Source organism: Neofelis nebulosa, chromosome 7, assembly GCF_028018385.1.
Source record: "Neofelis nebulosa isolate mNeoNeb1 chromosome 7, mNeoNeb1.pri, whole genome shotgun sequence".
NCBI classification, from domain to species: Eukaryota; Metazoa; Chordata; class Mammalia; order Carnivora; family Felidae; genus Neofelis; species Neofelis nebulosa.
This window is the reverse complement of record NC_080788.1, coordinates 107,254,855-107,277,665: the sequence shown is the minus strand read 5'-3', so window position 1 is coordinate 107,277,665 and position 22,811 is coordinate 107,254,855. Positions and strand designations below refer to the sequence as shown.

Genomic DNA, 22,811 nt, shown 5'->3' with positions numbered 1-22,811 from the left:
ATAAATGTTTATCAAATTCCAACAAAACCAAGTCCAGCTTCTGCTCACAGACTTCTTTTATGGAAAAAGCAAATCCACTTGCCTGATGAATTAAGATCACAAAAGAAATATTCATGCCATTCACCTATTCATTCAAATATTTATGGAGTCCCTACTATGTATTTTAGCAACTGGGGATAATAAGTTTTATGAAGACAAATGTATCAGAGTAAAGGGAATAAAGAATAATGGGAGGTAAGGTGAGTGGTGGACACACACTGGCTGGAACAGGTCTCTTGGATGGGAGCAATAAGCAATTTGGACATCTGTAGGAAGATCTTTTAATGCTGAGCAAATACCAAGTACAAAGGCCCTGAGGCAAGAGTATTTTGACATGTTCACAGAATATCAAAGAGTGCATGAACGAGGTAGGAGAGCAGTAGGAGAGATCTGAGAGCTGGTGGGAGATCTTAGAAATGGTAAAATGATTGCAAACAAGAGCAAATGAATAAGAAAGTGAAAATTAACTAATGCCTATCAAGGTGACTCCAAGTTTTATAGTCAATTTTCAGAATAGCCCATAAAACATAGTTGTCATCATCATCATCATATATCTTAGGAAAAAAAAAAAAAACAACACACAACAGGAAGATTCAGAAAGATTGAGTAACTTGACCAGAATATAGAGCAAGTGAAAGAGGTAAGACAAGAATGCGGGTTCAGCCTGATGCCAGAACCCACATGAGGTTCTCCACACAATGTGCTGCTTCCTTCACGGAGAAAGTCTTAATATAAAAGCATCATAGTTGAACTAACAGTCTGGGGCCAGCTCCTTATGCTACACAAAGCTCACATGTAGTTCACAGGCTAGTGCTACCCATACGGAAAAAGCTTGAGAATGATCTCAGATGAGAACAGTCTGACTTACCTATCTAATGTTGAATTTTCATGTTCCCTTAATTTATCTATTACAGGTTGAATTCCTAACATCAGAAATTCATAGCGAAGATGAAGTCTAAAGTCCAAACTTTCCTGAAAGTGAAAGGGTGATAAAATACATATTTATGCTTTTTGGACTACATAGTAATCTTTTTTTTTTTAACATTATTCTTCAATAATACATGTTTTCAATAGCAGTATGGAAGGGTCTTACCACCCCAGCGCCTTGGCTCAGCACTGCGTTGATGAAGGACATGATGGCAGTCTTGAGACTCACTTCATCTCGATACCGCCCTGTGCTTTTATCCAAGTCATTGATTAATGTCTACCAAGGACACAAATATAGAAACAAAGGACTGATTCACTAATTGTACATTCATTTTATTAATTCTTATACTCAGAAATAAATTTTTAAAAATCTCGTGTTTAGTCAGAATTACATGGATCTATAGAGAGCCATCTTTTATTTTTCTTAAAATTAGTTCAAAAAACTCTTTCAAAATTCCTACATCACATACATCCATATATGTATGTATGTGTGTGTGTGTGTATATATATACACACACACACACACACACACACACACAATACATATTTTGTCTGCTTTGTCAACTCAGCTCTTTATATTTGAGCATAAATATGGTGACATAATCCCACTGTATATATTAATACTAAATCAAGAATGGTAACCTATAAAAATTTCAGGGAACACTGCATTTCATGGAATCAAAAGATATATGCTACATGATGTGTAGAAAGCAGGGCCACGTTTTCAAGTTCAGTAAATCTAAAATCCCAGATTGATTAACTATAGAAAGCATCTTCTACTCTGGTACTAAAACCCAAAAGGACAGAAAGACTGGAAGACATAGTGTGAGTAATCATCACAGGGGGAAATAAATCATGTTCCCCCTTCAGGGCCAGGAAGGCAGCTGTCAAAAGGGGTGAGTGACCAAGTGGCAAGGGAGCATGCCCACCTGAAAGCGGGTTCTTTCACTGGCATACTTCTGGTAGTGCAGCATGGCCTGCAGAACCTTCTTGTGACCCCCGGGAACCAGGCACACGGCGCCCAAGATTTCCAGCACGGCCACCTTTGTTTTAATGTTCTCTGTGCTCAGACTCTGAGCAATCACGTTTATACTCTCAGAGTGAGCCAGGACATGAGCCCGGCCTTGAGAGTTGTTCATTAGCGCCTTTATACAACCAATGAGAGAGGTATGTATTCGAGACTCTGAGGTCTCGTAGTCCATGGTCTTTAGAAAGTTGAGAATACATGACAGGCCATCCAAGTCAATGAATCTGGTTACAAACCTGTCAGGAGAAGAAGGTTAAAATGTATCAGACTTCAGTTTATTTGGAATTTTCTAATAGCCCTTAATGGAAAAGTTTTGCAGGGACAGGAGGAAGGAAGACATAAGTCCTGAGCACCAAAGATCTACATTGATGAAGTCTTCTTAATTCCTGGCCTCTTCCTCTGCACAAACCCAATGGTCAGGTCTCTCATAAAGGTAAAATAATCTCTATTTGAGATACAAAGATCTCAGCTGATACAAAGAACCAATTAACAGATCATACAACCATAGAAACTCAGGAACAGGAAGACACTCAGAATATGTGTCTTAAGTTAAAGTCATCTGCTGATCCCGTGTTGTTATAGCATTCAGCCCCTAGATACCTTTACGTTAACCCCTGACCCATATCAATGAATGTCAAAGAGCATCCTTAAATTCTAGAATTTTTGCTTGTCAAAAGATGAAAATCTATATTATTAACATTCTGTAGCAAATCTCTTCTTTTGTAGGACATGCTGCTGGAATCCCAATATATAAAATAATAGCAATTCTTTGTCACTGCTCATTAATTTAATTGACATCTATAGTGCTTATTTACTGTAAAGTCAGTGAGAATAATTCACAATATGCATATGCATTTGAAGTCTCTGAAAATTTCAGAAGTAACACAACTTGCTTATACGACTGCACCAGAAATTTCCAAATTTATTTTGCCTTGGATACCCATTAACATCTGAGAATGCAAAACACACACAAATAGGGAAACATTGATGTAGTTAGGATTGGCTAGAAAACCTGTGTCACACAACTACACAGAATTTTTGATAAGTCAATAGGTTTTTCTTAGTATTTTACAGTTAAATAAAGAAAATGTAATCTTTATTTTTCCAGCCATTTCATGCAATCACACAACCCAGATGGAGCCCAATTGGTTGAATCAATTGGCTTCTTTCATAGCACCTATGTTAATGAAATGTAACTAGAAACACCCCAACATCTCACCAAACCTAATTAATGGAAAATGAAGGCGTGGGAGACACACAGAAAAGGCTGACTACCTATCATGGTTTTTTTTTTTAAATTTTTATTTATTTTTGAGAGAGAGAGAGAGACAGAGCGAGAATAGGGGAGGGGCACAGAGAGAGGGAGACACAGAATCTAAAGCAGGCTCTAGGCTCTGAGTTGTCAGCACAGAGCCTGACACAGGGCTGGAACTTACAAACCTGTGAGACCATGACCTGAGCGGAAGTCAGACGCTTAACTGACTGAGCCACCCAGGTGCCCCCATCATTTTTTAGTAACAGTTTTATTGAGATATAACTCACAAGCCATAAAATTCATACTTTCAAACGTACAATTCAGTGATATGCAGAGATGTACAACCATTGACATCATCTGATTAAAAAATTTAAAAAAAAATTTTAATCTTTATTTATTTTTGAGAGAGAGAGAGAGAGAGAGACAGAGTGCAAGTAGAGGAGGAACAGAGAGAGAGGGAGACACAGAATTCGAAGCAGGCTCTAGGCTCTGAGCTGTCAGCATAGAGCCCGATGCGGGGCTTGAATTCATGAACCATGAGATCATGACCTGAGTTGAAGTCAGATGCTTAACCAATTGAGCCACCCAGGCATCCCCCCCAATTTTTTTTAATGTTTATTTATTTAAAATTTTTGTTTAAGTTTACTTATTTTTGAGAGAGAGAAAGAGAGCACGAGAGGGGAGGGGCAGAGAGTAAGAGGGAGACCCAGAATCTGAGAGGCAGGCTCCAGGCTCTGAGCTGTCAGCACAGAGCCTGATGCGGGGCTGGAACCCACAAACTGTGAGATCATGACCTGAGCTGAAGTCAGACACTTAACCAACTAAGCCAGCCAGGCACCACAATGTTTGTTTATTTTTGAGAGTGTGAGAGAGAGAGAGACAGAGCATGAGCAAGGGAGGGGCAGATAGAGAAGGAAACACAGAATCTGAAGCAGGCTCCAGGCTCTGAGCTGTCAGCACAGAGCCCAGTGCAGGGCTCAAACTCACAGACTGCGAGGTCATGACCTGAGCTGAAGTCGGACACTTAACCGACTGAGCCACCCAGGCGCCCTGACATCATCTGATTTTAGAACACTCTAATCATCCCCAAAAGACCATTTCCCCCTCACCCCAATCCTAAGCAACCACTAATCTTTCTGTCTGTATGGATTGGCCTTTTCTGGATCTTCCGTATAAATGGAATCATATACTATGTTGCCTTCTGTATATCTGGCTTCTTTTGCTTTGCATAAATATTTTTAAGGCTCATCCATGTTGTAGCATGTATCAATATTCTATTCTATTTCAATATTCTATTGTATTCAGGGCCAAATAATATTCCATTGTATGGATATATCACATTCTATTTATCCATTTATGAGCTGATAGAATTTGGGTTGTTTCTACTTTTTGGCCATGAGGAATACTGCTAACATGAACACTCCTGCATGGGTGTTTGTGAGACAGGTTTTCATTTCCCTTAGCTATATACTGAGGAATAGAATTGTCAGATGATGCGGCGATACTACGTTTAACAGTATGAGCGACTGCCCCACTGTTTTCCAAAGTGGCTGAACCATTTTACATTCCCACCAGCAGTGTACCTGCAACGAATACTTGCTAGTCTCTTTTTTTATTTTAGCCATCTTAACAGCTGTCTGCATATCTTCTAATTGAAGAAAATCAATTCATTCAACGTTCAACGATTAAAGTATTTCACTTATGTTCAATTGCATGCATTTAAGACATCCTTGAAAGTTTGGCTATTTCAGGAAAAAAGAAGAAAGAAGGGTACAAAAGAAGGGAGAAAAGAAGAAAAAAAGAAGAGTGATAAGTAGCACATGCTACCCAGAAAAGAATTACCTCATTGGTTTTGTCCTCAGTGCTGTTTTCAAACTCTCTATAGTTTTACTTCTCTCTTCTTCCTCTTCCTTCTCTAAAGCCAGGAGAGATTTTCTCTATGCAAAGAAAATCGAAGTTACCTCTTCAAATTCTATGATTTAGTTAGGGTACAAGCAAGACAAGCCTACAGATTACATGCTATTATCACTTTTAAGACAAATAAATAAGTAATAAATCTATAATCAAGATAATTACAAAACCAAAATATAGAGTAAAAGTACCAAGAATTTCAGATTTATTATCTCTGCTAGAAGTTCTTTCAAATTATAAAGCTTTAAGGAACATTTAGAAATCTTTGGTACAGATTGCAGTTTGTCTGACTATAGTTGTAAATGACTCTGTAACTACACTCTAATGAGGATATAACTATTTATATTTTATAGAAAGAGGATTGGGCCTGCAGTTAAATACAGTATTCTGGCAACTAAAGTTAGTAACATTATCACACTATCAAACCAAGGCAATATGTGTAATCCTCAAGCCAAAAAGTGTAATCTTTTACATTTTTTGTCACATTAAATTATTTAAGAAGGGCAATGAACTCCGATATGATACTAAGTTGGACAATTCCTTCAGACTAAGATTTAAGCTTTAGAAATGATTCAACACCATTTGGAAATTTGGCTACAGAGTGTGTGTGGGTGGGTAGGTGGGGGGTGGGTGGGGGGTGGTGGGGGGGTGGTGGTGGTGGAGGAGGAGGAGGAGGAGGAGGAGGAGGAGTGTGTTTACGCTTTCCCTACACAGGGATCTTTTGAGCAGTGCTTCCCAAACTTTAACGTGGACACGAATGATCCGGGGACCTTGTTAAAATGAGGGTTCTGACATGGTATGTCTGGAGTGAAGCCCGTGGTGCTCCATTGCTGACTAGTTTCCATGTGGTGCTGATGCTGCAGGTATATATGGACCTCACTTTGAAGAATGAGGCACAAGGAAGCAGACCTCGGCTGACATCACGGCCATGGATGCCAGTCAAGTTTATACTTGTTAAACAGTCTTTTCTAGTCCTTTGAGTCCATGATCACTCAGTTGTACTAAAAGTATCCCCAAATCTTAATGGCCTCAGGTATACTCCACCCACAGAACCACTGGTTCCTTGTCTTCATCCTATTCTGAACATGTGCTTTTCTAATTCAGTCTCCCTACCTGTTTCTAATTCTGATTAAGTGCATGGCTGGGAAACAGTCTGGAGTATTGCTTGGGGGGGGGGGCGGGGGGAGCGGGGTGGGGGGTTGGCTCTTATCCATGTGTCTCAATGATCCAGTCTCTCCCTTTCTTTCAGGATCACAAATCATCAAAGGGTGGCTTTACTTACTTCTTTTAAGTTAATAGTATCAGCACTGAGTAACTAAATGTTAACTGAAGCTAAATTTGACTTCATGACTAGGAGGGGGTAAACCTCCAAACAAACAAATGTATCGGTATCATTTAAGGCAACTGAAATAAAAATCCGTAAAATCTTGTTTTTCAAACTGGTTATTGTTTCTGCTGACACCGTCCTCTTGCTTGGTGATGCGCCTAGACAGCTGTGACCAATGGATGGTAGGGGAAGAGGCTATGTGCAGAAATAGCCAATAAATTTCTTCAGAGCTCTAGGAGACGTATTCCCTGGAAAATTCAGCATGAATCCAGCCAAGTATGTTTAATCCCCTAAGGCAAAGCTGAACTTGTTTAGACTCTTAAGCAATCACTTTTTGAATCTGCAGCTCAGAATAAAGCCGTTCATGAACATCACCGCTCGTTCCTAAACTTAATCACACAGAGACATACATTTCTTATTATGGTTCACTAATTCTAAAGAAAGATGTATGTATTTACTCTTAACAATCTTGGAGAGGGTGAAACATCTGAATAAAGATGGACTACATTAAGTCTCTCCCTAGTAGAGCTGGGAGATTTATGAAAAGTCAAGAAAATTAAATTGGAATTTCCTTTCCCAGTATAAGGACCATTACCTTCCTCTCAAAACAGAGGTGACATACTCTTTTCTGCATGTGATGCAATTAGATTTGATTCTAAGACTGTGTTTGTTGTACTGAGAAAACTGAGGATATGTAGATGGACGTGTCGCTGTGACTTTTCAACATAATTTATACAAAGTCGAAAGTTTTCAAGCTTCACATGTAGGAAGAAGGCTTGGTTTGCAGCTTTTTGTAGAAAAAGAAGCCACGCCCACCTTTCTAAAGATGGCTGCTAGGCTAAACATCTAGCGTGCACCTTGGTCTACACAGCCCAGGCTTGTGGTAGCCTCCTGGGGTGCTCTATGCACTTAACAAATCCCTGCTCACTTGAGAAGTGGGCAAAAGACAAAGTGTGTGCTGGCAGAGGATGTTCTGATGAAGGCTACTAAGCTGTACATTGGAACATGCAAGTCTGAGAAAGATGGACAAACCAAGCACAGAAATCATTCTTGGCTGGGAGTCTGGAACCAAGCTCCTGTTTGAGACATTGCACTGGTGTGAAGTCAATAAGCCAGTCGGCTAAGCACGCTGCACTTCACCTCACATCTTCCTCGTTGAGAGCGCAGAGGAGAAGCCACATACAAAGGAGGGCCAGGTCCTTCCCGAACCTGTTGGGCTGTACTTTTATTACACTGTTTTTCACTCTTTAAAAGCCAACCGATCACTCAGGGGTCCTTTCAAGAACAAAGCATTCTTGTGAAGAGGCTTACGTAAAGTAACTGAACTTGTTCCACAAACGGCTTCGCAGACCAGTAAGTGCTGCAGTTCTCGACCTGGACAGTTCATCAGACTCTGGAGGCATTAACGGAAACAGATGCCTGCCCCACCTCAGAAAAGTTGGAGGTGGGGTGGGGGTGGGGGAGGGTGGGATCACCAGGCCTCTGGTACTTGCCAAAGGGTTTTCAAACTGAATTAGTGAGAGGCAAATTAGAAAGGAATCTGTGAGCTCAGACTGATAGGTTTAAATTCCAGCTCTACTGTTTCCTAATTAGATGACCTTGGGCAAGGTAACCTTTCTCCAAGTCCTGACTCCTTATCTATCAACAGCACTTATAGCACTGGGTGCTTATAAGGATTTAAAACAACATATAAAGTGCCTGTTATACTGCCTGTCACATGCTTCACACTCAATGGCAGTAGCTGCTGTTGACGCCGAAGACAATGGATGATAACAACGTGGATAATGCCCCTCCAACAAATCTCTAATCTAGAGAGCTGCCAGGCCAGCTGCCAGGCCATGAAAGGATATGGAAGGATATGGAAGAGCTGTATGTGTTTCCAGTCCCCAGGGACAATGTCTCGGGCTTTCTGCTGTGTGTGATTGGGACTTCTCCAATACAGTTATCAGAGAGATCAGCCAGAACTATAGGAGGAGGTGGTGGCAACACATTTGGTGAGAAAGACAGAAAATTCAGCATAGGGTTTTTGGTCTCATCAGAACTCCTTGTTCTTTACATATGCAGGAGTTCTAAGGTCTCATTGACTCATGAGCTGTTACTGCTTTTTGCCTTTAACCCTAGACAGATGCCAGCTCTGTTCTTAAAGGAGCATTAGAAAGCTTTGTTAGTTGTTAAACAGAAAGAATAGCCAAGTGACTGACGATTTAATTGCCTTGAGACACTCTTGGAGAGGACTTCGGATTAGGAAACAAATATAATTAAAATGTAGATGACTCATGAATGTAGCAAAAGGTTGTCCAAGGAGCTGGCCAAGGGAGAAAGGAGGCTCTTAAAGAAGTGCCTCATATTGGCACATCACAGACCTTCTAGTGCAGGAAATGAGCCAGGCTGACTCCATACAAGGCATGGATTAAGTCACTAAAGGACAAATTAACCTAACTGCCCCCAAAATTTGAAGGAAAGAAAATGCCATGGTATTTAGTACTTCTCCATTGATAGAAGTGAATTCATTAACAAAGAAGCAACTTCCCTTGTTACATCAAACAATGCTGACTTAATTAGAAAGAAAGACAGCCTGCCCACAGCTCTTTTTTTCCCCCACTCTAACAGCCAGGAACAAGAATTGAGAATACAATCTTCACACGCAGGAAATGTAAATGGCTCCTAAATTATTACTGCTTAGGTGATACACAGAAAATCCCTGATGGTCACCACAAGCCTCGCATTCTGCTAACATTTTCATACAAATGCTGAGATCACCCTTTTCTCATTTCTGCCACTGTGCAGGATGCCTTATCCTGGATGGCTGTGAAGGTTATTTTCTGCTTTTAGACTAGAACTCCTCAGGGCAAAAGCTTAGCAGTTTCTTCTATAATTTATACAGCCCCGTTCACATTTACCAGGCTGTTTATTATTCATTGTGCAACAGCAGAAGTATCTTCAAAGGAAAAACTAGAAAAGAGGAAGTTACTAAAAGTGAAGCCCTCTGAAAGTTTAGTAAAAGTGGGAGTGATTCACATATTCTAGCCAGTTTTTAACGTTTGCAGCAGAAGCAGCAGCAAAATATTAGACAATGTTTTTAAAAATGTCTGCCCTAAGTCTTAAGAAGCTAACTCTCCAAAAAGGCTCAGCGAGAGGAGGAAAGGAAGAGGTAGAGGAAAGTATTTGTCATGGAAGCTATCATTTTGCTTGGATATTATAAACTCAAAGTTGAATCTAACAGAGTGACTCTTAAAATCACGAGACTGTTCCGCTGTGGGCAATCTCCGGTTTTTATCAACATGAGCAGGATTTGAGCTGCTAACACTCAGAGGTTGACGACTTGTTTTCTGCTGCGTATCTTAGCTGGGATCGATAGGTGCCCTTCAAGCTGCTCAGAACGTGGATATTACAGAGACGTCCATGTGATAAAGATGTGTATTTCAGATACTGAGAATGGATTTCAAGCAATTATTTAACCAAAGATTTCCCACGGACATCTCGGCATAATTATTGTGCCTCTTCATTCAACCACCTATTCCATAGACTCCTTTTGTTAATTTAACAGAGTAAAAGAGTACCTGGCTGCCCTGTGAAATCAAGAATCCAGGAACTTAGTTAGGCAAGTCCTCAGTGAAAAGAGAGTGGGAGGAGAAGAGAGAAGGAATAGTTTCATTGCATTACCTTTAAATGGCATTAACTTGTAGAATAGTGCTGCTATAACAAAGCTCCAAATGATCGGTAAGAGCAATTGCAAGTTAAAGTTGAACATAAGCCAGAGTTAAGATTACGTTTCCTCTTATAACATTAAACTCACTTGTATTTTAGTGTGTGCTGATTTTATGTAAAACATATTGGAAAAAAATCATTTTGCCAAGTACCACTTCTGCCCTCCTTTCCCCCGCCCCCTGCAGCCGCCACCAACACTGAGTGTTTGGAATGGAGTTTGGAAAGATGATGACATTTGGTAGTTCTTACTCAAGAGAATTTCCGGCGCAATTGTGTGACAAATTTGCATTTTACATTGTGCTACTGAACAGAAAGTATACCTACAGCAGCCATGGAATTGAGCTGATCAATGTAGAATTCAGGCCAACTTGTTGCTCCCTTGTTTTCTTCCTGGTCCTAGATAGAAAGAAAAAAAAGTAACACACAGCCAGATATGTACACACAATGGCCATAAGCACATCTGACTTTCACAGCATCTAGGCAGTGGCCTACATGGAAGACATTAGAAGACAATGAGATCGAAGATATCTGTCTTCAAATGTTGGCTTTAATCAGCTGACTGTCCACTTGGCTAGACACAAGACAGTGCGAAAGTCAGAGTTAGGGGTGACAAGGGGACATTTTCTGAACCATGCATCAAGAGAAATTTACTATTTTATCACTTTTGTAGCGTATATTTTTTAAAAACTGTAGAACACAGGGCATAAAATACTGTATAGTTCCAGGTGTACAACGTAGTGATGCGACATTTCTAAACAATACGGAATGGCAACCACAGTAAGTCTAGTTAGCATCTGTCACCACAAAAGTTGTTACGGTGTTATTGACTGTAGGAGGATTTAAGTGGGAACTCAGCCACACCATGTTATGATACTGCTTTCCTTCGGGGACACAATAGTACTGGGAAGGGCACAGTGTGTTTTGTGAGGACAAAGGATCTCACAAAGGATCTCTGTGTCACACTGGGGACAGTATTGCTCAATTATATGTCTGGATGAAATCCACAAAAGAAGGAAAGTTGTCTTAAAAAATGACCACAGGATTCGGCCAGTTGTTAATTAAACTTTTTTAGTCAGTTTATTCAGACTCCAGAAGACAGTAAAAATTTCGAAGGGTTTCATTTGATGTAACCAAAACTAGGTACTGCTTCAGATGAGAAGGTAGAACAAAGCCGGACAGTGGATGGGAAGTAGTAAAATGAACACACATTACTCATCTTACAGAACAGGGTGACATGAAGCCAGCACCAGGGCCCTCAGGGCTTCTGTGGATGGCAGCTCCCTGCCAGCCTGAACCCTCACCTCCCCCCAAAATTAGGGGGCTGTGGCTTCGGCTCCACAGCAACACTGAGCTCATCAGAAGACGGCATTGGAGTTGGGGCTTTCCAGGCATGTTTGCAAACCTATGTGGCTGTAAGTCATTTGTGTGATCAAACAGACTCAGAGGGCAATTTCAGTCTTTAGCTTCACATTCAGAGAGCACCTTGGTACAACTGCTATTCCCTGTCCCCTTGGGGAAGGTGCTGGGCCAGGTACATTGCTACAAGACAATGAAGTAGTCACCACCCCATTAACTGATGTCAAGAATCTCAGTCCTTGAGATAGCAGTTTCAAGGTGGGACTTTTCATTTCAGTCCTATACTTTATCTCAAAAACACTTTTTCTAAGCAAATCTTTTGAGGCAGGTCTATGGGGTGAGATAAAAGAAATGTCATTTCAAAACTATTCTTTTTTTTAAGTGTATTTATTTGAGAGAGAGAGAGAGAGAGAGAGAGAGAGAGAGAGAGAGAGGGAGGGAGGGAGAGAGAGAGAGAATCTCAAGCAGGCTCTGCGAGGTTAGTGCAAGAGCCCCATGTGGGGCTCAAACCGGCAAAACCGTCAGATTATGACCTGAGCCGAAATCAAGAGTTGGATGCTTACCCAAATGAGCCACCCAGCCCACACCCCCCCCCCCCCCCGCTTTTAAAAAATGTTTGTTTTTGAGAAGGGGGAGGGACAGAGAGAGAGAGGGGGACAGAAGATCCAAAGCAGGCTCTGGGCTGACAGAAGAGGGCCCAATGTGGGGCTTGAACTCGAGAACTGTGAGATCATGAGCTGAGCATAATTCAGAGGCTTAACCAACTGAGTCACCCAGGTGCCTCTCAAAACTATTCTTTAAGTAGTCACAAAAAGAAGGCAAAGTAATCAGTGCTTATGGTGCCTTAAAGGCTGGCAGTAAAGAATATCAGAACTCATCTGGAGACTGAACAAGCCAGATGATGGGGACAAAGGCTATAGCAGCAGCTTTGAAGTTAGACTGTATTACACTTGCACGGTTTTAAAAAGCTTAAGAAATCTGATGAGTTTTTAGAACAGTCCTTGACTATTATTTAACATGTTAACAAAATAGTTACAATGGTAGTGTAAATGCTGAACCCTTCTCTCCTCCTAAAATGGAGAATTAAAGTTAGCAAAACCCCAGTTACCAATGCATTCAGCAAGCCAAAACCCACAGTGATAGCCAACGGTATTTGAACCTATAAAATGAAATAGAAGGTGCCAGGTCTTTCTAGTCCCTCAAACTAGGGCAAATGTCCAAAACTACAACAAAATTCTGTCCCCTGTCTGGGGTCCCACGAGAGCCCATCTGTTGTAAGCTTAATAGTCGCATTTAACAGAGCAGGAGACCATTTTAGAAGCTGAAGATTAGCATAGGGAGAGAAATCTTTACACTTTGGAAATGCTTTAATAATGTAAACATATTAAGAGTAGACCTAGATACTGTAGTCAAAATAGGGGGAAGACAGCTTCATTTTTATTTCACATGCCTCAGTGCTGAGAAAATCAAATGAGCTAACGTATATAAAAGCTTCTCGTAAAAGTACTGTTATCACTATATTCCTGGGGGTGATCCTCAGAGTTCTTCATTTTGGCAACGTGTCTCCAGTTTCCTCTGTGCGATCCTGGTTCTTCTACACAGATGTGTGCTCCAGGAGCCAAGTGAAACACATCTGCGAATCAACTCTCTGTTCCTATGTCGTGCGGCTGCTGTTATGCAGAGACACAGGCCGGGAAGAGATGAATGCAATTGTTCTCGGGGGTCCCCCCCAAAAGAGCACGGGACACTGAGACACACCGAGGGGAAGACTCTCTCCTAAGAAGTCCACGAAAGAAACTGCTGATGAAAGTACATGTCTGATGTTCCTAGGAAGCAACTGGGTCCTAGGTGTTACCAGCCTCTGACATGTGTTGTTCTTTGAACCATCTGCCTCCCTTCTTTTTTATTGGTTATGGAGAAACAAGTGGAAAAATAAACAAGATTGCATAAATTGTCTCAGCTCTAAGAGAAGCAGCAGCAGTAATGACACATGCACAGCCTACTGTGTCAAAAACCGTTCTACACACTGTGCTCTTCATGTGATCTACTGGGTGGGGCAGGAAGTCACCTCACTCATTTTAGTGAGAAGGAAACAGGGGCAAAGAGAAGACGGGTGAGTTGCCAAAGGTCCCCCCACTAGAAATTCAGGGCCAGTGAGAAAGAATCAGGGCAACCTCTTTCCTAAGAATAGACCTCAGATTAATCACAAGCAATACATACTGAGTGAGAAACTGGCCTTTCACTCTTAACCACCTAATTGTATAAGAAACTCAAACGTGGTTAGTGGCCAGAAATGACTGCTTTTCCCCAAATCTTTATTGCTATTTTTGCTATACTCAACATTTCTGAATATCACCCTCATTCTGAACATTATTCTAAGGTCTGATGTCCTGCTTGGATTACCTCTGATCTCTCTCTCTAGACTTTTTCTGTGGGAACTCTTCGACCCCTTTATCAATGCCTTATTTATTTAGATGCATGCATACAGACAGCACTTGTGAAGCTTTTCCCTAACTTGTTCTCCTGTTCCATTATCCACCAGTCTAACAGCCGCCTTCATGGGGATTTCTCAAGACTGCGTGAAGATGAGCTGTGATAGCACAGAGCAGTTCTGGACACTGGAATTGCAAACAAATCCCTCCTTAAACCATATACATCTAACCCTATTTTTGATTACTGCCTTGACTGATCCCATTAGAAATTTTCTCTAATAAGCGAGATTATTGGTTTCATTCTATATTCTTTTAAAAAGTTCTATTTTCCCCTTTTAAAACAGATTGTGGGTATGATGCGCCTGGGTGACTCATTTGTTTAAGTGTCAGACTTCAGGTCATGATCTCATGGTTCGTGGGTTCGAGCTCTGTGTCAGGCTCTGTGCTGACAGCTTACAGCCTGGGGCCTGCTTCAGATTTTCTGTCTCCCTCTCTCTTTGTCCCTCCCTCACTCACTCTCTCTCTCTCTCTCTCTCTCTCTCTCTCAAGAAATGAATAAACATTAAAAAATTTTTTTAATTAAAAAAATTAAAATATTGTGGGTAGCACTTAAGGACACCTAGAGAAGGTTTGCCCCATGAGAATACAAATTCTAGCAATCACATTAAATCCTTTTTTATTCTACCCATAGAATGGATAATTTATATTAAAATCTAGTTTTGATTCCTTTTCAAAGTGTTACAAACATTTATGCTTATATGCCTATCTTTAGGTCTATTAAATAATTAGTACTAAATTGATATCAACATTTTATGTTAGTAATCATCAGAAAATTTAACATTTAGATAATACTTGCAAACATCACTTATTTTCAGAGCGATGGTATGGTGGGAAAATGCCCAGATTGGCCATCTGAAGATGAGATCCCAAAACCTACTTTTTGGTGTACTTAATCAGTATTTCTTGGCAAGTTTAATTATCTCTGGGCCTCGTTTTTCTCTCTCCAAATCAAGAGGGTAAGACAAGACTGTTTCTAAAGTCCCCATAAGCTGTAAGATTCTATGGAATTCTAACAGTGGTCACAGAAAACCAGCGTGTACTGTACTTAGGTTGAGGGCCCACTTTTTTTTTTTTTTTTTTTTTTAATTTTTTTTTCAAATTTTTTTTTCAACATTTTTTATTTATTTTTGGGACAGAGAGAGACAGAGCATGAACGGGGGAGGGGCAGAGAGAGAGGGAGACACAGAATCAGAAACAGGCTCCAGGCTCCGAGCCATCAGCCCAGAGCCTGACGCGGGGCTCGAACTCACGGACCGCGAGATCGTGACCTGGCTGAAGTCGGACGCCTAACCGACTGCGCCACCCAGGCGCCCCGAGGGCCCAATTTCTTAAAACAAATCATTTTTTAAAATTTATGTTGTTCAGTGACCCAACTACAAAACACTTAACTTTCAACACTTTCAACAGCTACTTCTTGTATAAGGTAATTGGCCGGAGGTGGCGGGGGGGTGGGGGTGGGGGTGGGGGGGGGTGCCCAACACTAGTTTTACTATTTCTTTAATCCAACTCACTCTGTTTCCTTGGTAGGTTGACACCATGAATTAGAGAACATTGACAGACAAGACCTGCCGGAGGGACACCCGAGCTTTGCTTTCTGCCTGACTAGCATTAAACTCTTTTCTTGTTATCTACTTTTCTTCCATTATCAAAACAAAACAAAAACCCTTTTGCTAGAAAAGGAAACTGGTATGGCACAAGGGACAGTCAAGAAATTGACGTCTTTAAAAAACCAGGTTTTAATTAACCAACTCATTTAGAAGATAAAAAAAAAAACACACACACATCGGTTTTCTAACTTAGCCTCACTTTCAACTGGTACAATTTTTTATTCCAAATCTCTGGTCAGTGGCTAGTGAAAAAAATTCTAAGAGGGCCCCCCCGATTCTCTTAAAAGGCCTAAGAGTACGTTTATTTTTCTCCACATCACTTTGCCCACAAGAATAAATTTTGCATTATTTCTTTGTACTCTTCCCGAGGTAAACATTCACAGCTATGTCCCAGACTTCTGTCTCTCATTTTGTGATCATCTCTACCAATCCAAGCTGGCTGTGTTCTTCTTCTATCACCAACAGAAATATATTCGAATCTTCAGCCACTCACTACTTATGGTGATGTATAGGCAGGCAAGTTAAGTAACCTTCCTATATGACTCCGTTTTAGTTAAGTAACCTTCCTGTATGACTCAGTTTTAGTTTCCTTATCTGTAAAATGGGTGCCTACTCCGCAGGGTCATTGTGAAGATTCGATAGGTTATGACAAGTAAAGGAAGCACCGAGAACAATACACACAGAACATGCTTAATAAATGTTAGCTAGGATGATAAGGATACTGTTCCAAAATCTCCAGCTATGACCATTCTTTTTTTTTTTTTAATGTTTTATTCATTCGGAGAAAGAAAGTGCATACAAGCACATGTGTGAGCAAGGGGGAGGAGCAGAGGAACACAAGAGGGGGAGGAGCAGAGAGACGGAGAGAGAATCCCAGGCAGGCTCCATGCTGTGACTGTGCTGCAGCTATGGCCATTCTAAGTCCTTGTTATGCTAGGACTGTAAAAATCGGACCAACCAGTTTGGAGGGACATTTGGCAGTAATTGTTCAAACTGAAAACCACACACACAGCCTTTGACCCTCCTTTAAGTCTACTTTCAGGAAGTCAGCCCACAATTGTATATTTACACTGCGTAGATGTATACTACAAAGATCTTTTTCACCGCAGTGCTGTTTGAATCAGCCAAATAACAAAGCGAACAAATACATAGAAAGGGAGATGGGTGAATAAATTACTTTGTGGCAGTAACCCAGAATGAAGTAGAATTATGTAATGACATTCAAAATGGCCAAATATAGTATGGGGAGGGGGGAGGATGCCTCAGAATATGATTTCTCATCTGTAGAAAAAACATGTACACTTAACATACAAACATTTCCGGAAATATATACAGGAAAATTGAGCAATGGCTACCTCTGGGTAGCAATAAGAAAGGTCTTTCACTTACAAACTGTTGTATAATTTAAACTTCTATTTTGCCGAGTACATGCACTATCTTTCACAGTTAAAATAGAAGCGCTAAAGCTCTGTATGTTCTGTTAAGACAAGTGCTTTTTAAGATGTTCTTTGTAACATGAAATGCATCATCAAGTCAACAAGATCCCATGACATTTGGGATGTCTCTGTTCTCTACACCTGGGGCACCACCCTGCTCCCCACAGCAAATAAATCATTGTTGCACTCTACAGGAACTAATTTGGATGTAAATGAGTAAAATTTAAAAAAAAAAAGAAATCAAAGAGCAAAATAAAAAATAAAATAAATAAAATTTCCTGTATCAGACAAAGAAATAAAATAAAAAAATAAAAACATTTTGCTACTGTCTTCTCATAGGATTTTCTACTTCTAAAACACACTACAACCCTAATATCAAATGTTTATGCAAAGAAATTTTATGATTTGGACTAAGACTTATGTACTCAAAGGATATTAAAATTTTTGAAATTTCCACATTTTCATTTTTGGGTGGCAAACAATTTCTTAGTAGCGCCTAAAGTCTTTCAGTGAGACTCAAAGCACAGTTTGAAAATTAAGTCTTTAAGAATGACTTCTTTTGAAATTACCACAGGGCAAATTTTTAATAGGATCATTTTCCAAGTAATAATATGTAAGAACTGGTAGAGTTTTTCTTCAGTTTCGGATGCTGTTAGTAAGACCCAAAATAGGCTGTACAAAGGGCAATTAATTGCAAAGGACGTGTTTTGTGGTTGTTCACGAGACCACAAATCACAGGCTGAAGAATATGCACTTGGCCAACTAAAGCCATAAATCTCCACGTTCACTGTTACAAACCCCTGAGATTCTTAGAGAATACTTGTGAAAGACACATTCTTTCACTGCCCATATTGGCTAAAAATCCTCTAACAACGTATACGAGTACCATCGACTCAACGATAGGAGAGACGTATTAAGATTTAACTAAATGAACTTCAACAGCAGAAAGGCATTGTTTCGGTATGATACAGAGTAGAGTTCATTCTGGTCATTTTTATCATAGGTAAAGGTAACTAAATACTAACCAAAGCTTGTTCCACTTATAAAGAAGACACTACTAGAAAACATGTTAACTGTGATTATATATAGGATCAAGAAATCCTACTCCTTGTTAATGATCAAAATAGTTACCTGTTGCATTAAATTGTCATTACTATTTTGGATGTGGTGGACCCAGCCCCATATACTGATGAATGAAACAGGTGTTAAATAAATTTACTCTACACCTAGAATTTTTACAGAATACTAACGAGAAAGGGGCAGACAGGCCAAGATATTTTATCCTATTAGGTATGACTCCCCAATGTGTATGTCCTCTAATAAATCAAGTGAACGACAGGAAACAGGTCCGAGGAACGGGGAAGGAAGAGCAGGTGGGATGGAAGGTGGAAAGTACTGTGTGGAAGACCTTGCTAATAACTTCTGCCAACTTTCCCTCCTGACTCAGTAACAGTGTAATCAGCATCCTCTCCTAAGACGGTCATGGTGGAATAACCTGACAGACCAGGCGCTGGCCAACTTCTTCCATAAAGGCCCCCCATAACAAAGATTTCAGGCTTTGGGGACCACGGAGTCTGTTGCGACCACTCGGTTCTGCCACTGTACTGTGTGAGAGCAGCTCCAACTACGCTCGGGTGAAGGAGCACTGCCCTGTGTCAGTAACGCTTTATTTACCAAAACAGTTAAGTGGCTAGATTTGGCCCATGGGCCATAGTTTGTCACCCCCTGTGCTAGAATAAGCCTGGCTCTCAAGAGGGCAGGGGTGCATCACCGTTCCAAGTTGGTCATCAATTATTTTCCAGGTTTTCTCCTCTCCTTCAAGGCACTCCATCTGCAGTGAACCCCGGCTCTAAGTTAGGATCAGCTCCTCAAGTATGGGGAATTTGCCCAGGAACTGGCACTGTTGTCTAGCGAAGAGGCAGGACCTGCCCTGTCTGAAAAGTCCACCTTCTTACCAAGCTCACTATACCTTGAAAGTGGTTTAATCCTCATTTTTAAAACTGCATGGCATCATTCGGTCTTTTAAATCCTGATTTTTTTTTTGCCTCCAAATCTTTCTGTCTTACTGTTCTTTCACTGGGAAGAGAAGAACCAGCAGGTCCACAAACCTGGGTTCCAGAGACTATTGCTTTCCTCAGTCCCTCCAACAGCCCTTCCCTGTAACCCCTATCAGTGGGGCTACAACTACACCCCACATTTGAAACTTGCCAAAGGGAGGCAGTTGGTTTCAAAAAATAATTCTTATGTTGTCACATTTCAAGATAGTCATGTGGCCCCTGGGGCTGCCAATCCTGGTTACATTTTTGGCCACTGCCACAATTACACATCAAGTGCATCTGCTGCCCAAATCCGGTTGGGCCCACACGAAGAATGATTACAGAACAGCGGCTTCTGCGTCTGGCAGGAAACCCAACACCTCCTCCTAAGCCTCAGAATGTCAGTCATTTTCTGGAAAGACTGGAGGGTGACTTGCAATAACAATGGCTTTCATATTTAGCACTTACAGCCATGTCTGAGCAGCAAATCCTCTTCCCCATTTTTTCCTGGTGCCGCAGAACATCTGTATGTTTTCTAAGGAAAGCCATCATAATTATACAGTGAGGCCTTCGACCCTAGAGACACCCCAGTCCAAGTTTCCCCTCACAGGGGTCCCTCGTATAAGGCCGCCAGCAGGTGACCGTATGTTCTCTGAGAGAAGGCTTCAAGGAGTCCAAGAACCATAACCCTCATTGACTGTTAGAAAATCCACCTTAGACTGAATTGACAGGTGTCTCCTCATAACTTCAAGCACTTGTTGGCCTTAGTTTTGCCCTCAGGAACTGCATGGAAGAGTCTAATTTCTCCTCTGAGCAATAACTCTGCAAATATTCAAAACAAGCTGAATAAAACTATTATGTCCACCCAAAGTCTTCTCTATACCAAGCAAAAAATTCTCCACTGGCTGAATAGCATAAGTTTATCTTCAATTCATAAATAAATCTCAAATTTTCCATAAGTTTATCACACCCTCATGTCCACTTTTTGCAAAAATAACTCCAACAAATATATCTAGATCCCTATGAAAGGGATCTTCTCACATGCCAGTGATGCATAACTTAAGACAGTTTCTACTAGGAGGGCATCTGGAAGATTTCTGACCAAAATATCTCCCCAAGATGAAACAGAACAAGTTCTTGCTTTCTTGAATGTTCACAACAAATAACATTTATGATTTAGAATAAAAGATCCATGTCTCATGAAGCATAAACGTGCATAGCTCCTGTTTTTTAAGTACACATATTGTAACAACATTGGCCATAAACTCAATAATAGGTCTTATTATTATAAGATTGAGGATGCTTTCTCTCTTAAACATCAATACAAGTTAACAGAATTAAAACTGGGTGAATAGAACCTAGGCTCATTAGCCAAGAAACTTTGTGGGAAGTTTAAGACCCATTTAGAGCACTGTTTTTCAAGTCTCTGGATTACACTTACATTGCCCCTGCTTCTCTCCTGTACATCACCCTTTCAAACATCACAGGAATTTCTTCCTTGAATGTGTGTGAAGTTTAACACCTCTTTTGACCCCCAAGCTTTGCTCTTTCCCCTTCTCTGCTTTATGCAGATATATATATAATCTGCAGATATATATAGAGAGAGATAGATATATCAAGTTTACTAGAATCGATAAACAACGCACATTTTCCCAGAGAGCTTCCTGCTATCATATCCTGTACTCCAGTGTAAAATATTATTAAAGATCTCAGCTTGTTTAGAATAAGCTACCCCTTCTCAAACAATTCTTGGTGATGGACATTAAAGAGAAACTTATTGGGATAAGCACTGGGTGTCACATGTAAGTGATGAATCACTAAATTCTATTCTTGAAATCATTATTACACTATATGTCAACTAACTTGGAGTTAAATAAAAAATAAGAGAAAATTTTATATTGATAGAGGATGATTTTAAAATCATGGCATGTACTCATGTCAAAGATTTTGCTGAACTCATTAATAAATGCAGGAACTAATAGGATGTGACAACAGGTTCAAAAGAGAATCCAAAGAGCAAAGGCATATATAATTATATATGTGTAAATGGATACAAAAATGATCAACAGGGCATAATCGATTGCATTGCTACTAGTTTTTAGCAAAGACAATTTTCAGATTTCTTAAACAGCTCAAAGGTAGTAAAAAGTGAAGATCACTCTGAAGAGTGCTATAGACAGAACAATCAGTACATTCCCCCCACCCCCTCACCTTAATATAATAACTACAATTTACCAGAATAACAGATACATGACTAGCACTTCCTGGTTGAAGAGGACATGTCTACAGAGGTGTAATGTAGAAGCCAAGCTGTATGACTAACACTGCTCTAGGCTCCTCACACCTAAATTACCCAGATGCTTGGGCTTGCCCAAAGCTCTTGCTCAAGAACACCTACCCTATCCTGACCACTCGCCTCATCTCAATTCTGCCAGTTTCCCTTGCCTTGGCTGTGTGGCATGGATTCTATTTGTGTGTCACTGAGTTTCTGACTTGAAACCACTGAGACCACTCTACCCTGTCCCCCTTAGACCCAGAGTTACGCCTAGTCTTCTATCCTCCCCAGAAATCTGTTGGATGAAAGAAAGCCTTACTCAACCGCTGGACCCCAACGCCATTTCAGAGTAACACATAACCTAACTTGAGAGCAGTGCGGACACTATACTGTAGAACACAGGACTTCTCAAGGGCAGGACAGGAGCAGAATCCCTCTGCTCATCATGCCCCAAAATTCACAGTGCTGAACTCCATCACTGGCTTCTCTTCTCATTCATTTACTCACCCAGTAAATATCTGTTGAGTTTTATAATGGCTGAGGCACTATTCTAGGTGTTTGAACACGTGAATAAAAGAACAAAGCTACTGCTTTCCTTTTAGGGATCCATAAATACAGGATATAGGAGACTGTTGACAATATGTTTTCAAACCTTGGCACTGAGAGTTTCTTACAGCATCACAAACTTCTGACTATGGGTTCTCAGTTATGACAAGGATAGCTACAAAGAACTGTACCCATTTGTATACTTCACTCCCTTTTCTCATCATGACAGAAACAGTCCAGTGCTATGAACTCTCTTGTATTTTCAATAATCTCCAGTCTTCATCAATGTCTTCTAACTTTAAAATATAAATCAAATGTAAGCATTCCTAAGCTCAACTGGGAAAAATGCTTTGAAACCTTTCTTCATGGCACAAAATGTTGCATTAATATTTTTTAAATTTTTTGCAAATTTATTTTTGAGAGAGCGAGCACACGAGCACGAGCAGGGGAGGGGCAGAGAGAGAGGAAGACACAGAATCTGAAACAGGCTCCAGGCTCTGAGCTGGCAGTATAGATCCCGACGCGGGGCTCAAACTCACGATCTGTGAGATCATGACCTGAGCCAAAGTCGGGCGCTAAACTGACTGAGCCACCCAGGTGCCCCACATTAATATTTTTATGTCACAAACTTTACTTATACTGGTAAAAATGATCAAATATTTCTGAATGAGCTAAAATGAAACACTGCCCATTAAAAACTGGGCTTGTGCTACTTCTCAGCCATCTACCATTTTGTTCTCCCCCAAATCACAAACCCCAGAAAAGCAAGAGCAGCATGCCACTTTAAAGAGATCTAGTCCCTGTCCAAGGACGGCAGCAATAGAACAGACAGAAGACGAACAACATGACTCCAAGAATAAAGAGACCAA

At 40.6% G+C, this 22,811-nt stretch overlaps 1 protein-coding gene across 4 annotated transcripts in view; it reads right to left on the bottom strand.

Annotated features, from left to right (window-relative positions):
• The window catches only part of DAAM1 (dishevelled associated activator of morphogenesis 1), a 178,595-nt gene that overhangs the window by 48,792 nt on the left and 106,992 nt on the right, over positions 1-22,811 (bottom strand). For all 4 annotated transcript variants that reach the window (XR_009264499.1, XM_058739191.1, XM_058739193.1 and 1 more), the window contains 5 exons: positions 10,519-10,590; positions 5,091-5,185; positions 1,896-2,229; positions 1,133-1,243; positions 908-1,011 (listed from right to left, as the gene is read on the bottom strand). Coding sequence is in view for 3 of the 4 variants with exons in the window: in XM_058739191.1 (XP_058595174.1) it covers positions 908-1,011; positions 1,133-1,243; positions 1,896-2,229; positions 5,091-5,185; positions 10,519-10,590 (716 nt within the window). In the remaining variant the exon portion in view is untranslated. The remainder of the gene's footprint in view (positions 1-907; positions 1,012-1,132; positions 1,244-1,895; positions 2,230-5,090; positions 5,186-10,518; positions 10,591-22,811) is intronic.